General features: G+C 37.7%; 1 protein-coding gene across 23 annotated transcripts in view; it reads right to left on the reverse strand.

The window, feature by feature from the left end:
* EPB41L3 (erythrocyte membrane protein band 4.1 like 3) overlaps positions 1-15364 on the reverse strand; it is a 124368-nt gene that overhangs the window by 23341 nt on the left and 85663 nt on the right. For 19 of the 23 annotated variants that reach the window (XM_053396482.1, XM_053396496.1, XM_053396492.1 and 16 more), the window contains exons 6-12: positions 11940-12015; positions 10465-10683; positions 10136-10223; positions 8833-8985; positions 7559-7656; positions 6152-6327; positions 2204-2424 (exon numbers count right to left, since the gene is read on the reverse strand). In XM_053396482.1, coding sequence (XP_053252457.1) covers positions 2204-2424; positions 6152-6327; positions 7559-7656; positions 8833-8985; positions 10136-10223; positions 10465-10683; positions 11940-12015 — 1031 coding nt within the window. The remainder of the gene's footprint in view (positions 1-2203; positions 2425-6151; positions 6328-7558; positions 7657-8832; positions 8986-10135; positions 10224-10464; positions 10684-11939; positions 12016-15364) is intronic. The other 4 variants (XM_053396489.1, XM_053396486.1, XM_053396480.1 and 1 more) reach the window with 1 other exon arrangement.

The following is a 15364-nucleotide window of genomic DNA, read 5'->3' on the forward strand; positions in this document are numbered from 1 at the left end:
ATCAATTTGATACTGCATTTTCATATATTTATAGTGCAGGCCTATACATGTCTTATCACAAGTACGTCCTTCTAAATGAGGAACCCCAAGGAAGCTTTCACTAAATCTCCCATACTACTCTGATATGGTAAATGGAGGTAAAATAATTAAAAAGAGAAATAACTAATTTTAAAAGGATTTTTTTAAAGAAAAGAAAACCCAACAGATGCAACTATGCAGTGTGTGTGTGTGTGAGAGAGAGAGAGAGAAGGAGAGAGAGAAATGGATGGATCAAGTTGTACTTTAAAATAAAAAAATCAACAGAGCTGCTATTGATTTCAGTGATCATAGCAACCACACACAGGGTGAGTTTTTGGTGAATCAGGTCCATGTACCTGGTGGCTGCATTGTTACCTGGTGGCAGAATTCTGACCACCTGTTTGAGAGGCATAATCTAGTTTATTTTTCTTCTGCTCTTAACAGGTAATTGGCACTGTCAGAGCTGACAGTTACTAACAGTTTGGTAGGTTCATATGTAAAGTTATTTGTACCCAGTCCACTATTGCACAGAAAGATCTGTGCACTGGAACCCAAGACATAAAATCTTGAATTTATAAGCAGACAACTTTTTCTTATTTTCCTATCTTACTGTATTTATCTCTGTTCATCTAATTTGGTTGTATGATTTAATTCTCTTAATCTAAATACATGGTCCTCTTAATAAGCTGTAATACTTTCTTATTAGTAAGAGTAAAAGCCATTTTAGAATTCATTAAGCATCACCATTTAGATTTAGATTTCCGGAAATTCGTTCAACTTCCAAAAACGTTCAAAAACCAAGGCGCGGCTTCCAGTTGGCTGCAGGAGCTTCCACTCAATCAGAAGCCACGGAAGCCCCACCAGACATTTGGGTTCCAAAGAACGTTCACAAACTGGAACACTCACTTCCAGGTTTGCGGCGTTCAGGAGCCAAAACGTTCGAGTCGCAAGGCAGTCAACAGCCAAGGTACGACTGTATAATAAACACACTGCTTTCAGTGTAGTTTGCAACAACAAATTTTGTTCTTTTTAGCCCTACAATTGAATTAAAAGTGCAGAGTGAATGCTGTCGCTTCAGTTTATTCTTACAAACTTATTTCAGTTGCCTGGAGCTGCAAAATCAAAAATTTTAACCAACTGAGCAGCTATAAAGACAGAATTAAGAATTTGTACATTTATGTAAAAGCTTTACAGCCATAGCCTGTGAGCTTCCCAGTCAGCAAAGTAATTAGAAAAGGTGCCAGCAACATCACAATTTGGGGTGACACTGCACTGGTGTCAGCAGCCAACCTCAGGCTGTCATACAGGAGTGGCTGTGTGGACCAGTAGTGCAGTGCAAAGCTGCTAAAGCAGAGTGGTTGTGAAAGAAATGAACAGCGGGCATGCAAAACTAGGGATAATAAACCTACATTGTATTATAAAAGCATGCTATTATGGAACACACTGGCAAAGACCTAGATGCCTCAAATTTGAAAAACAGGACTGAAACTAAAGAAGCAGCTCAAAAGGAATAGAATGCTGTTTAGAAGGTGCAACATTAGGCTGAAGCTGCAACATTAGGCTGAAGCTCCTCATTTACATTGTTGATTGAACCTACTAGTTGTGTGCAACAGACACTGAAGGAGACCTACTGGCTCAGAAAATTGCTTGCTTTGCTATGGATCCAGAATTAGTTAAAACCTATTTCCCCAAGTACTGTGGCTGGCTGATGGAATGAAATGCCAAAACCTACACTTAAAAGTGCACCAGCAACACTGATTCCAACAACATGAAAAGGAAGGTAGTGATATTTTAGATCAGAAAACTAAGAATTCACACAAGAGCCATTTGGATAAACTTCTCAGGAGTAATTAAAAAAACATGGTAAAAGTGAGATCTTTTTTAAAAATTACAAACATAAAAGTCCTGGTCTTCTAAAAATAAGAAAAATGTGAAAGCCATCTCAGTCCATAATAGCAAAGCTATTTACATTTTTGCAGAGTTCATCATATTGCTTAGAAATAAACCATTTCTCTATAAAATAAGATGTGTTGCAAGTCATCGTATTCAAATTGCAGAAAAAGACTCCACAGGATCATAAATATATTTCCTGTTGAATATGAATATATATCATGACAAATGTTTCTTTCTACCACTTATAATTTTGCTTAGCTAGTGGAGCTAAATATAAACCAGAAAACTATACCTTTGTATCATGCCGTATTGTTGAGACTGGAGTGACTTCTTCTGATTTCTTCTTTTTATTCTGGTCCTCATCCTTCTCCTCTTCCGCCTTTTTCTCTGGAGTCACAGTGGTTATCAAGTTCGTTTGAGAGATGCCCTTTGTCGTGGCATACTGGCCAGTACCAACCTCTGCAGCAGACATAGAATCCTTCATGTACATTTCATGGTTTTCATTGACTGATGCTAAAAGCAAATATAATTTGAAGAGGTAAAGTCTAACATAAATTGCGCTGCAAAGCCAAATAAAAATAAATGTGGATTAAAGCAATTTGCCAAGGAGCTAAAAATGTCATGTTTCAGAAACATGCAGAAACATGTATAATTACTAAGTAAATTTGCAAAGGGATTAAATATACAAGTGTGCATATGCATACACACATATTAAGGCTTTATATGTATTCATACACATGCAGATGCTCCATAACACATATTCAGAATACATTTATAATATTAGTTGCTAGAATGCTCAACATCAAAAAACTAACATGATTTGAGCATGTTGCAGCGTTTCTCGCTTAAGGGAACAGTGTAAATAATAACCAATATGCAATGCGCATAGCAGGAAAGGGTTCTGTTTACTATTTCCATTATAATGTAACCAGATGCAATGCAACCAAAATGGAGCCAAAAAGGAGGACAGTATAAACCTAAAAAAATAAAACTGTACATCCAAAGAAGATTCCATAATTTTTGGAAACGAAAAAGATTTTTTTAGAAAGCTGAGTATGTAAAAAACAATTTATAGGACTGGTATCATTGCATTGAAACATTATGATAAAAAAACACCTCTAATGGTCCAAAATTTGTATGTTATGTTATTATGAATCAAAATTATACTTCTGTGTATATTACAGACCTTTTCCTCTATACATATCAAATGTCACCATTCTATGGCAAATCGATCTATCTAGCTGTTTCAGAATTGCACTGTAAATCATAACTGTAGAAACCTTTTCCTAGAGTAAAATTCTGGCGGTGAGAAGCTATAATAATTTCCATTCCATTTTTGTAGACTTAAATGATACCATGGTACTCTGCAAGACTGCCAATGGGGGGGGGACACAAACTAGATGTGTGACGTTACTCAAGTTGTTAGCCCTTGCATGGTTGTTGTTTTGAAAACCAATAAACAGCTTTATAGGAGGCAAGTAAGTCAGATCAGAGTCATGACATGAGGCTTTATCACATTCCCTCGGTTACAGTCCTGATCAGAACCGGGCGCCAATGGCAGTTTTCACTCCACCGCAAGTAGCAGGCATAGTTCCACTGACACCAATCAGAGAAACATCTGTCCAAGCATTAACTCACTTCCTCCTTCCCATTCTAAGGCCCAAAACTGGTTTGACCTCCCCATTCACATAACCTGCTACTTATTAAAGAAAAAACTAACTGCAAGCACTAACAATATTACAGTCTCATTTGGCCCTCCATGGTAAGTCCTGGGGAAACAGACTTACAATAACTAATTCTGTAAGCTTTCCCCCCATTTCCCCCCTTATATGTTGAACTTTCAAAATCTCTAATTTTTCTTTCCAATAAATCAGTGAGCCTCCTTTGGATCTGTACCAGAAGCAATGCTTTATGTTTATTTTATTGTGATTTTATTTTGGTGTTTTTCAGTTGTTAGATTCCTTACACAGTGCCCTGATGGGTGGCCTAAAAATCTTTTAAATTAATAAAATTATTATTATTTTATTTTAAATAAAATTATTGTGTATGGCTATACAGTGCTAAAGGCTTCCATTTAATTTCAGTGATGCACATGGATGCCAACTGAAAGTTGAGCAGCAACTTTGAAAGGAATACTAGTAACAATTATATGCATAACTTTTCTAAGATGTATCTGGCCTGAATAGAACATAGAAATTGGAAGACTGGAGGTTACACTAAGTATAGGCTTGAATCCAGAAAACCCAGGATCAAATCTCCTCTGTACTATGAATCTCACTGGGCTTTCTTGAGCTAGTCACTATTTCTCGGCTGAACTACCTCACAAGATTGTTGTATTATAAGCTGAGCTCTTTGGAGGATGAGCAAGATACAAATGAAATAACCAAATAGTCAGGTGTATACTTATGCCATTGAATTCATTGGTAACTTTACACAAGTATTTAGTTCCCCAAATTAGTAACCAGTGCAAGGTAAACCTACTCCATGGTTAATATCTAATTACCAATTTGTAATAATACCATGTTCCACCTTTTTATATGCTTCACTCAGGGTGATTTTTCAAATTAATGTAGTCATAATTCTGTTCTGCCTCAACAAACCCTTTGGAAAAAACCTAATCTGCACTTTCAGAATTTGTGTATATGATCTGTGATTCAGAGATACATGTACATTCAATTTGTATGCACATCAAAAATTATTGGAGCACCTTTCCCTCTCTTAGTAAACTCAAATCACATTTTACACCCCTTATTTTTAAAAAAGGGGCTCATGTTCTGCCCAGAAAAAAACACTGTCCAATTAACCATGATGTAACCTATGCATGCATACAAGACAATGATTAGGGTTGTTCTGATCTGATTTTTGCTAGAGGTATTTACTTAATAAAAACTAAGCAAAGAAAAACAACACTGAGAACAATTTGTACTCTGAGATGCATGCATAGCAGCAAGGTCGCGAGTTGCTTGGTAACCAGCATATTAGTACTCAAAAGGATCAAAATTAATGAGTGATAAGCACTCATGTTATCAGTTTCAGCAGGGAACACCAGGGATTATCACTAATTTATATGGATCACAATTTTTTCCATTGACCCTGGCAGTTGCTTGGTATCTGCTTTATATTCTTTTTCTTATGTATAGAAATTTGAATAGCAGCTTCCTAAAAGACAGTTACATGCCGATTTTCTATCTGCAAATAAATAGTATTAAACTGAAAATTGGTTAGGTGAGTTCACATTTTGAGCATGTTTTGTTAGTTTTAAAGGGTTGCAAATTGTTGATAAGCGTAAGCAACAAAAGTAGCAGTAAAGAGGAAGGAAAGAGCTAGCTCAGGAGCCTTGATTTGTCTTTCACAACATATATTAATTTATTTACACCGTATGCATGCAGGCGAGGCTGGAATCTAGGCAACACCTGAAAATTAGAATGCTGCTTACCTGGGACTCCACGGAGGTGGGGTTTGTGGCCTGGCCTGGCAGAAGCCTGGATCCGAGGCCTTCTTAGGCTACAGGTAGCCACTGACGGATGCCAGCACCTCCCTCTGCAGCCATGTGGCATGCCCGGAGGCTTTGTTCAAGTGAGCCAGTCAGAAACAAGCTGAGGGGTAGGGCTGTGGACCTGACAACCCTAGTTCCCAGTTAAATCCATCTAATATTAATAAATATTAGCTGCACGCAGCCACCTCAGCTCCAATCCTTGCTGAACTTCCAACCCACCTGCCCTGTTTATGGGTCCTGCCCATAGGTGTGCAGGCAGCTATATGGAAATGACTTAATTTCCATATAGCCAGGCAGACAACTGATGTGACACCAATCTGAAACCTAAAAATGAGTTCTGGTGGCAATTGTTTTATGTATTTATTCGAGTCTCTTTGGGATCTAGGTCAACTATCGAGTATATATTTGGTTGGAACACCCTAAAAAGCTGAGGGAAACAGAAAGCATTTCGATAACTGAAGAAAGACTGGTGGTTGAAGGAATAGGTGGGCCAAGGTTGAAGTTTCATTGTTCTTCTTTCCACAGCTTTTGTATACTGCTGTATGAATAAGCCCAGGAAAAGCAGAAGGCTAATATTTATTTAATGGGCATTTTATAATGAATGAAGGATCATGCATATACTTACAAGCATCATCCGACAGAAGCTCAAGGGACATGAGATTACAAGAAGCTTAAATCTGTTCTCTAACAATATAAAAAAAATTAAGATAAAACGCCAAATAAAGACCATCAAGAGCATCTTACCGCCATCTAAGCTGCGAGACATCGTATAGCGTTTGCTTGATGAACGCTCAAAGTAAGGTGCTGGGCGGTCTATCAGTGCACTTGCTCTCCTTGTCTGGGCTTGTGTCCTTCCACTGTAGCGAAACTTGGAACCCAGCGTAAGAAATTTTTTGGGAGGAGCCTCTGGGAGCAAGAGCCTAGAACATATCACACACAATGCTTGTGACGAATTGCAGGTTTTAAATGGGAAAAATGAAGTGAAAAATAAATTCTGGGCATCCATGTCTCTATTCCATAATCCTTTATTTGAATAGATACGGTTATAACACAGTGCTCCTACGCATGCCTCCTCAGATGTAAATCTAGTTATATCCACTGGTACTAACACCCAGGCTAGGTGGACATAGATCTACAGCCTCAGTTTTATGCTAGAATTAAATATTGTAGAACCTTCCCGTCCCTCCGCTTCTGTCCGCTGCAACATGCCAGACATCCTCAAAATCTACTCCAGAGGGTTCTGCACGTGCAGTGTTGGATACAACCCATAAATTATAGTTAGAAACAGCTGAATATTTTGAAGTCTTTGTCAAATAATAATAATAATGATGATGATGATGTCTGTTATTCTTTTCAAAAACATGTATCAACAACTGCTTCTTCACAAATATATCTACATATCCACAAACACACAAACATTACATAACCCAGTCATTTTGTGTGGCACTGACACTGATTATGTATTGGCTATGATATATAAGATATTATATCTAGGTGAATCAGCATACAGGTAGACTTCTCTCAAACCCACCACTTCAGTAGTATTAAAACTTTCCACATGAAGTTTGCCCCAGAATTCACTCTTCATTCTGGAGTTGGTATCCCTAATCTGACCCCACCCTAAAAAAGAATCCCTAGATAATATCAACTCATTATATAGTAACTGTTCTCCCACATCATTGGTGAAATTATCTTCATAGATGTGGTCCTGCCCAACCATGACTCTGGGTGTGGGGCTCATCCAAGGAGGAGGAGTGGGGCTCTTGCAGAGGCCTCAATTACCACCAGGGACCATGAAGTGCTTCCTCTTATAGTCAAGCATATATTTCGAATGTTTCTCTACACCAATGATCAAGAAGAATGTTACATTTTAATGGGTTGTACCCAATGCTAGCCCTACTCAAAGGAGACCCATTTGCTGTAAATGGACATTATGTTTTTACTTGCCCAACAGAACAACCTCCCGTCTCCTCTGCTGTTCTGGGGTTTCTGGGGTGGGGGGAGAGTCGAGAAAGCCCTGCTGCACTAATAGAAGCCAGTATGCTGGCTCCTGCTAGCAGAACTATTTAGCTGTATCCTTCTTAAATACATTTTAGTTTTTCTTCTTTATTTCTATGTGTCATGTTTTAAAATATAAAAGAGATTGTATACCTGAAAAATGTATGATGTTCAACACATACTTTCCATAAACGCTTCGCAGCACGATGATTTGGTAATTTAAACCCAATTGTGCTTTCAAATTGCTCAAACTAGGAGAGAAAAGTACATTTAATTTTGAGTTAAGATGTAACAAATATACAATGAGGCATATTACCAACTCAAGAAATTTGTATACATCTGCATATATTACATACAAGCAGACTGGGTCAACACTGTTAGGGTTGCCAATGTAAGCAAATAATATGCAGTGTATTCTAGATTTATGGCTGCACATGAAACCTTAATTTGGTCCCTTGCAGCCTGAGTTGACTACACAGACATTCCCAGGGGAATATATATTGTAAGTAAATATAATGGCCTAAAAACAGGATCAGTTCTGGTTTGCTAATAAACACCGTGTCAGAGTTCTTCTACACATTTCAGATGTTGCTGGACTACCAGTGCCAGGCGGATGGGAGCTGAAGTCCAACAATACCTGGGGAGCTAGAAGTTGACCACCACGGACTTAGAAGAACTAGCATACAAAATCCACAACTATTTAAGGAAGGGATATTTGATTAATGTCTGTCAAAATATATGAAAGTGTATCTTAACTGCTATTAATAGGTTTTACTGGACTCGTGGACCAGCCATGAGATATGTCAAGTGCTGTAGAGAAGAAACTTAACACATCAAGACTGCTACATTATTGCTACATTAATCAACTGTGACATAAGATTCTCATCTTGCTGCCACAGAAATCAGCTGTTATTTCTGACAATGTGGTGCTCTGGGGTTTAAAAGTAGGAGAACAAAGTAACTTCCTACTCAGATATGAAGTTTAATAACAGCTTCAACAACTCAATATCGCCATTACTAACCCAACCTTAGAAATGTTCTGATTAATAAATTATACAAGAATTAAAACATGGAGGGGGGCGAGTCTAAAATAATGTGAAAATGATGATCTTGCTAAGTAAACGTTTGCCTAGTACAAAGAGGGTGAGGAAGAATGAAGCAGAGTGCATACGTAAGAAAGGACACAAGTGTATGCTACAATTCCTAATTGTGTGAATGCTGTCATATGTAGTTTGGCCCTCAGAAAGGCAAGAGGGGGTGGTGGGTCTGGCAACAGGGGAAATACAGCATAATGCCATGACTGCCATGGACTTGGTTACATACACTTGCATGAACTCAGTTAATGATTATATGAAATTGGGCAACTGGAGCAGTCCAGTTCACAAAAGGAACACTGAAATACATTCAGTTTGCTGAAGTCCACTTACTTCCCCTGGTCGGATTTTGATATAGAAGTTATTCCTCTTGTATGAAATTTTGAGAACCTTAGGCCAAGCAAATCTGTTTATTCTGAGTCTGTCCCGATATATCAAGAGACCACTTGCGCAAACCCCTAACATGATTTCAACTCCTTCAGAATCCTAAAAAAAAGATGTTTCAAAAGATGTTATTTTTTAATCTTTAGCGCATCAATGGTTCATTTCCATTTTTACAATCACAAGCTTTTTGAACATCAGATGGGCTGGGCAGCATTCCTTTCTGGGGAATGCCATCCACTGAACCACAGAATTAGCCCATTTCTGGCAAAAACAGTTAATGTAATTAACAGAACACAAAATAAAAGACTTTCTTTCACTCAAATATCTATGCAGATTTCCTCCTGAAATGCCCTACAGTCCTTTCAAAACCTGTGCATATATTATATACATTTATCTAAGCTTTCGAAAAGATTTTATGCAGGATACACTCAGAATAACATGCACTTCATAATTTTCTTCTGGTCAGCAACATTTTGCCAAAAACATGATCCATTTAATATACTAAGATGTAAACGTGTGATCTTAAATTGAGGACGACTAAAAGCCACATGTCAAGCCAAACCACTTTTTGCAGACACTGTTTCACCATATATAAGTACAGTACATTTTGGTTTGGTTAACTCTATTCCATGGCACCGATTACAGAACTTTCCACAGGTACGTAAGACAAATGGCCGATTCACACACAGTGGTAAGCCAAATCATGGTCTGGAAAGCATGAGCAAGCATGAGCAAGCTCAGAGAGAAAATCACGACTACTTTGGCGCTCCCACAGTCATCCTGCTGCCCTGATACCTGGAGCTAAGCCATAGTTTGGCTTAGCTTTTCATGCAAACTCAGTCTCAAGGTTTGTCTCACTCACCAAAAGCCATGAGCTGCAGCCAATGGTTTACCATTATTTTCTTACTGATTACCCACCTGCTTGCTTGTCACAAAGCCATGGTTTAGCTTAGCATTACATGCAGAAGAGGCCAGAGCCTCTTCAATGGCTCTGTGGATGCTGCATAATGTACCACTGAAACTACATGCCAGGTGAAGGATAGGACACTCTATAACATAGATCTGACTGAATTTCCATTTCAGTTAAAAGTGCTTTAGCATTCTTTTTATTTTATAATCATCAGTTCATCAAAATATATTAAATAAACTAGACAATAAATATCAACAGATTATTTGCAGACGTATTACTTAATGCATGCATGGCAACACTTCTAAATTCCTAATCTGAACCATCCTGCTACTTAGACTGTACCTTGGCATGGTGCAGATCTACTCCGTACATGGACAGTTTTTTTGCATTCTCCAAAAAATGCATCTCAGCTTCTGCAGGTGTCATTCCCCTAAAGATAATCAACATGAGTAGAAATAAACACACTTAAAAATGAACTTGTTTCCGGGAAAATAAATGTGTCCTTTATGATTATTTAAATGTTTTCATGCAGTTGTCTGTTTTACACTTATTCACTCCATCCAATCATTTCCCCCCTCAATGTAATTATTTGAAATTCAGTACATTTTTCATGAAGGAGGATAGAATTCCAAAGGACTACATTGTATATATTTCCCCCCTGCTTATATTACCTGTGACTTTTATGAAGCTCTATTACTTTGTCTTCCAGTTCTTTAGTATGGTTTGGTGCAAAGCGAAATTCACTGACGTAATCACTTCCGTATTCATCAGGATCATAATCTCCAAGCTCTGACTGAACTGTATAGGAGCCCAATAGTGCAAGTGTAACAAAAGAACATGGCAGTCGTCCAGAAACTATGTCATCTCTCAGCTGTAAACAGAGGTAGTACCTGCAAAAAAAAAAAATTGTAAAAAAACCCCTCATTAACACCTCCATACCCCTTGCAAGTTCTAGCAATTCACAAGCAGTTTAAAGGTTCCATTAAGGCTAGACAAGTGCAGAATCTTTGCTTTAACCAAAGTGGTAGGAAACAGAAGAAAGGACAAACAGGAATGTGAAAGAAATTTCTTCTTTCTGTCATAGGGCAGTTGGGGGATGACCAGTTAGGTTGATACATAATGGAGCACTTGAAAACACAATCCCAAGAAGTGGTGTGCACATATGAAGAAACAGTAGATGCAGTTAGAACTCCAGTTTTTATTTTAGGCACAAGAGAGTTCTCCCTCCCCACGCACTATATATTAATTAGAATAATTTATACATTGAGCAGAAGTGCCAAGGCTGTTTACAAACAAAACAACAAAATAGCACAACGGAACCAGCTCAATAAAACAAAGTTGAAATTTCAAGTCACAATAAAACATTAAAATATCAGTCATAACAATCAGGAATGGTGGGAATTGGTTCTTCTCAGAATGTCACTGCTGTATTATTTTAATTGCAATCCATGTTCCCTCTTCTGCTTACTTTTCAGTTAATGCTAACTATACGCGGCAATTTCAGAAATATGTCTTTCACCTGCTAATGGTAGCAAAGAACTATTCCCTCCGTTTACTGCAGCATCTTCATACGTTCGCGATTATGTGAATGCAACAGCCACTGTTAGGGACAGATGAGGTCTCCTCAGCTCAAATTTTCTGAGATTTTTCAGAGAAACCCAGCCTTCCGCTATGACAATTATCCAGCCCTTCCCCAAAACTTACTGTAGGCAGGATGGGTCAGTCATTAGCAAGGAAGTTTGGTTCCCAGCAATGGAGGCTCATGAGTATGCGCAGGAAGCATGTGAAATGTAGTTTTCAAATGCTCTTTGCTACACTTCACAGGTTTCAGTGCACTGGATGCCATAAGGCTGAGGTGTTGGCTACTGCAAGCCCACCCTAATATACCTACCCCTGCAACAAAGGTAAGGGGATGGCAGTGAGGCAAGATTATTATAAGCTAGACCTTTGTGGGAGGGGGGCAGGTGGATGAGGATGATACAGCTCCAATATCTACATTTCCTTCCATCACCCATTATCAGTATGGTAGTAAAGAGTGTTCACCTCACATTATACAAACAATTGTTTAATAATTGTTAGTTAGAGGTTGCCACCACCAATAACTTTTCATGACCGACTTATAAAGATTGCTGGGTGTTTTAAATACCTGGTAATATCTTCAGAAAGCTGGGCAGGATCAGGAGGATAGAATTTCACATTAAAAGAGAAATGCCAAGCACCACCTATAAGAAAACAAAACTTAATTAGGATTCTCTGCATACCGTGTCCAATAATGGTTATCCAGTTGTCTGAACCATTTCCTTTGCTTTCATAATTGAAGATTGAGGGCTCCTAACTTAACAAAAAATAATAAAAAGAATTGTCCCTCGGCAAACAGCAAATTATCTGAAGTGTCTGCAAAAACTTGTAGACCCAGGACAATTTTCTTGGCTAAGATACGGTTTACACAATCAAATACAAAGATAAGAACAATGCCACCTAAACATTTAGCAAGGTTGTGCCCACAACTGAGTGAAGCACATAGTTATTTCTATAAACACATACATCAGCACCTTGGGGATATCTATCTCAGCAGAATTTCTTTGTCCTTCACCATGTACAAAATTGTAAAGATAAAACATAGAGGTCATTACTCAGAATCAGCCCTGAAAGCCTCAAGATGAGGCAATAATATCACTACGGTCAACTAGCCAGCTTAGTTCCCCTGCTCCGACCAATTACAGTGCTTATTAGTCTTAAACTGGTTCGGTCTTGATACAAGAAGACTCTGACAAAAGCAAAGAAGTATAAACATTTGCATTTTACAGCCTGATCTTGTATATCAGAAAATAAAATAAAACGAGAGGTTGTTTTGGTTTGTTACTATGGTATGTATTTTTGTGTTTTTATGTTGTAAACCATCCTGTGTTCTTGGAATGAAGGGATGTATAGAAATTTAATAAATAAAATAAATATCACCAGTGCCCTTTCTTGGGCCTGGCCTCAGTCATTCAACTTCTAATGACAATCAGGTTACCATAATGCACTCTTATGTGGGATAGTCCCTTGAATGCAGCCTGGAAACTTCCAACAGGTTCATAATGCAAAGCTGCCAGAGTTCTGACTGGACCTAACAGAACAGCGAATGCTGATGGAGTTGTAGTCCAAACCATCTGGACAGCACCAGGTTGGTGAAGGCTGCAATGTACTGATATTACACACATCCTTTAACCACAACACTTTGTACCAATTTTTTTCTCTCGATTCAAAATTGCTTTTGACCTTTACAGCTCTCAGTGGCCTGTAACTGGAGTATCTCAAGATTAATCTTCCTCCCCATGAGTCTAACCCTGAGGCCTTTCTCCAGATCACCCCACTATCTGAAACCTGGTGAGAAGGGGAAAGTGCGTTTTTGGTTGTGATGCAACTAAACTTCTGTAATGTTCTTTGGAAAAGGTACACACAATTTTTAAAAACACGATGCTGCTTTAAATAAGGATTCGACCGCTGCTGCTTTTTAAACTTGTCTTGTAAGTCTGTTTTTAAAACATGTACTGTAATTGTTATGTTCCTGCTTGCTTGCAGTTTTTTTTATTTATAAGATGCCTTGAATATTTTAATAGAAAGACAGGGTAGAAATGTTTAGAAATAAAACATCTAATAAATACAGCCCACTAAGGTAAGTAAATAAGCTTTATTGTACTAGCCAAAGGCCATGACTAAACCATACAAACACTATGCGGAAAAGGAATATCTATATGCCTATAAAACTATATAAAAAACAGTCACTGCCTAAACCATCAAAATAATAAAATGCAGATGCACACGTAGACTGGGGACTCCACACAGCATACAATATTTTCCTATTTAGACCTCTGAATATCCCTTACAGTTTATTGAAATTCTGCCCAAGTTCTTCTTCCACTAAGGTGCCATATATCTTACCAGCAGAAGCTGTGTAAAGTATATCTTTTAATTTCAGTTTTAAGTACTTTTCTACTTTGCAACATCCTATTTTTAACTATTTAAACTGAGCACGTCATGATGAATATGCATGTTGAAGGTGTGTCAAGTTTCATTACTGAAGCCTTGGTGTGCTTGACAGTAGAGGGGTCATGTTAATCTTGACAGTACAATATATATTAAATTGTGTGCAAATTTCCTACAGGTTTTGTCCTTTAGGGTCTGGAATGTTATCTACATGAATGAACCTCTGCCCTTACAAAATACAAAGACTCTCTTTTCTTGGTCCTTCCCTACATATATTTCTGCTTGAACAAGTCCTTCGCTTGAACAAAGCTCTTGGTTTATTCAGGAAAAACAGACTTCTAAATGGCAATTAATCAGAGATCTTAACAATCCTGGTGTACAAATCCCTGAGCTACTTTGGAAAATGTTTGGATTCCATTCATTTGTTTGGGAGACTTCAAGTAAGCCTGCTGTGCTGTACTGATTTCAGAAAAAAGGCACAGTCCATATTTCTTTCCCACATTGGGTAAAACAAAGAAACAGGGTGAGAAAAACTACACATACTTTTAGCCAAATTTTCTTAGGTGCCATGGTACATTATTACTTTTAACTGCAATAACTGGGCGCTTTTCAGGGTAGAGGAGCCCAAAGGAGATCCCGTGTGCTAATGAATTTTGTGTATGATTTGCATTCTTAAATTGTCAGTCAATAATATTTTATGTCTGGTAATACTGGGTTCCTAAAGTAATTCTCTGAAACAGCAAGTTTTGCATTTTTATATGCTACAACTGCATCTCTTCCCACTGTCAAGAGCAGGACTAGACTTTGCTGTTCAGGATAATCTCCTGCAGTTACCATTGTTCACATTTGGCTAAGAAGTCTACATCAGATGTATTAACAGTATCTACCATAACAAACACTGCACATTTTCTTGACTACATCAATACTGATTTTTAAAAATGGCAAACAGCTGAAACCATTGCTGTGACATATAAACCTAGTTCAGCTGAAATCCATGTGCTTAGGCTTTCAAAATAGGTTTACATAATTTGGCTATTCAAAGCAGACATTTCTTTACAGAAATTTTGATGTTTTAAAGCATTTACAACATTTTATTAAATATTTCTCATTACAGGTATACTACTTCGCTCATACTATAAATTAACATTTGTAAACCAGAAACCATGTTTTAATTCCAGATGGAGAACGCTTCCTACCAAATGTAATTGCTTGCATATACTTGGCCAATGGAAAGATTTTATTTGTGAAGTGTGATTGAGAATGAACACTGACATCTGTTTGCTACAGCAAATTCCATGTGTATGCATTACACCAAGTTTGTAGAAAGGATCTTAAATATTCAACTTGGTTGCCCTGATGCTTAATTTATGCTGGGTACTTTTAGGTTTCTAAAGCAGTTCACAAGTACATTTACATGTCAAGCACTGGTAACAGGAGAAAGGAAGTATAAAATTGGGTAACAATGTGGAAAAACAAATTTAAAAATACAAGGTAGAATCACAGATATATAGACCTCTTCTACACGTATAATCACATCTTTTAGGCAGCATTCCTAATGTTACTTACTGGAAGGAATCCCTATTAAAAACTTACAGTTAATGT

This window comes from Podarcis raffonei, chromosome 7 (assembly GCF_027172205.1).
Source record: "Podarcis raffonei isolate rPodRaf1 chromosome 7, rPodRaf1.pri, whole genome shotgun sequence".
Classification (NCBI taxonomy): Eukaryota; Metazoa; Chordata; class Lepidosauria; order Squamata; family Lacertidae; genus Podarcis; species Podarcis raffonei.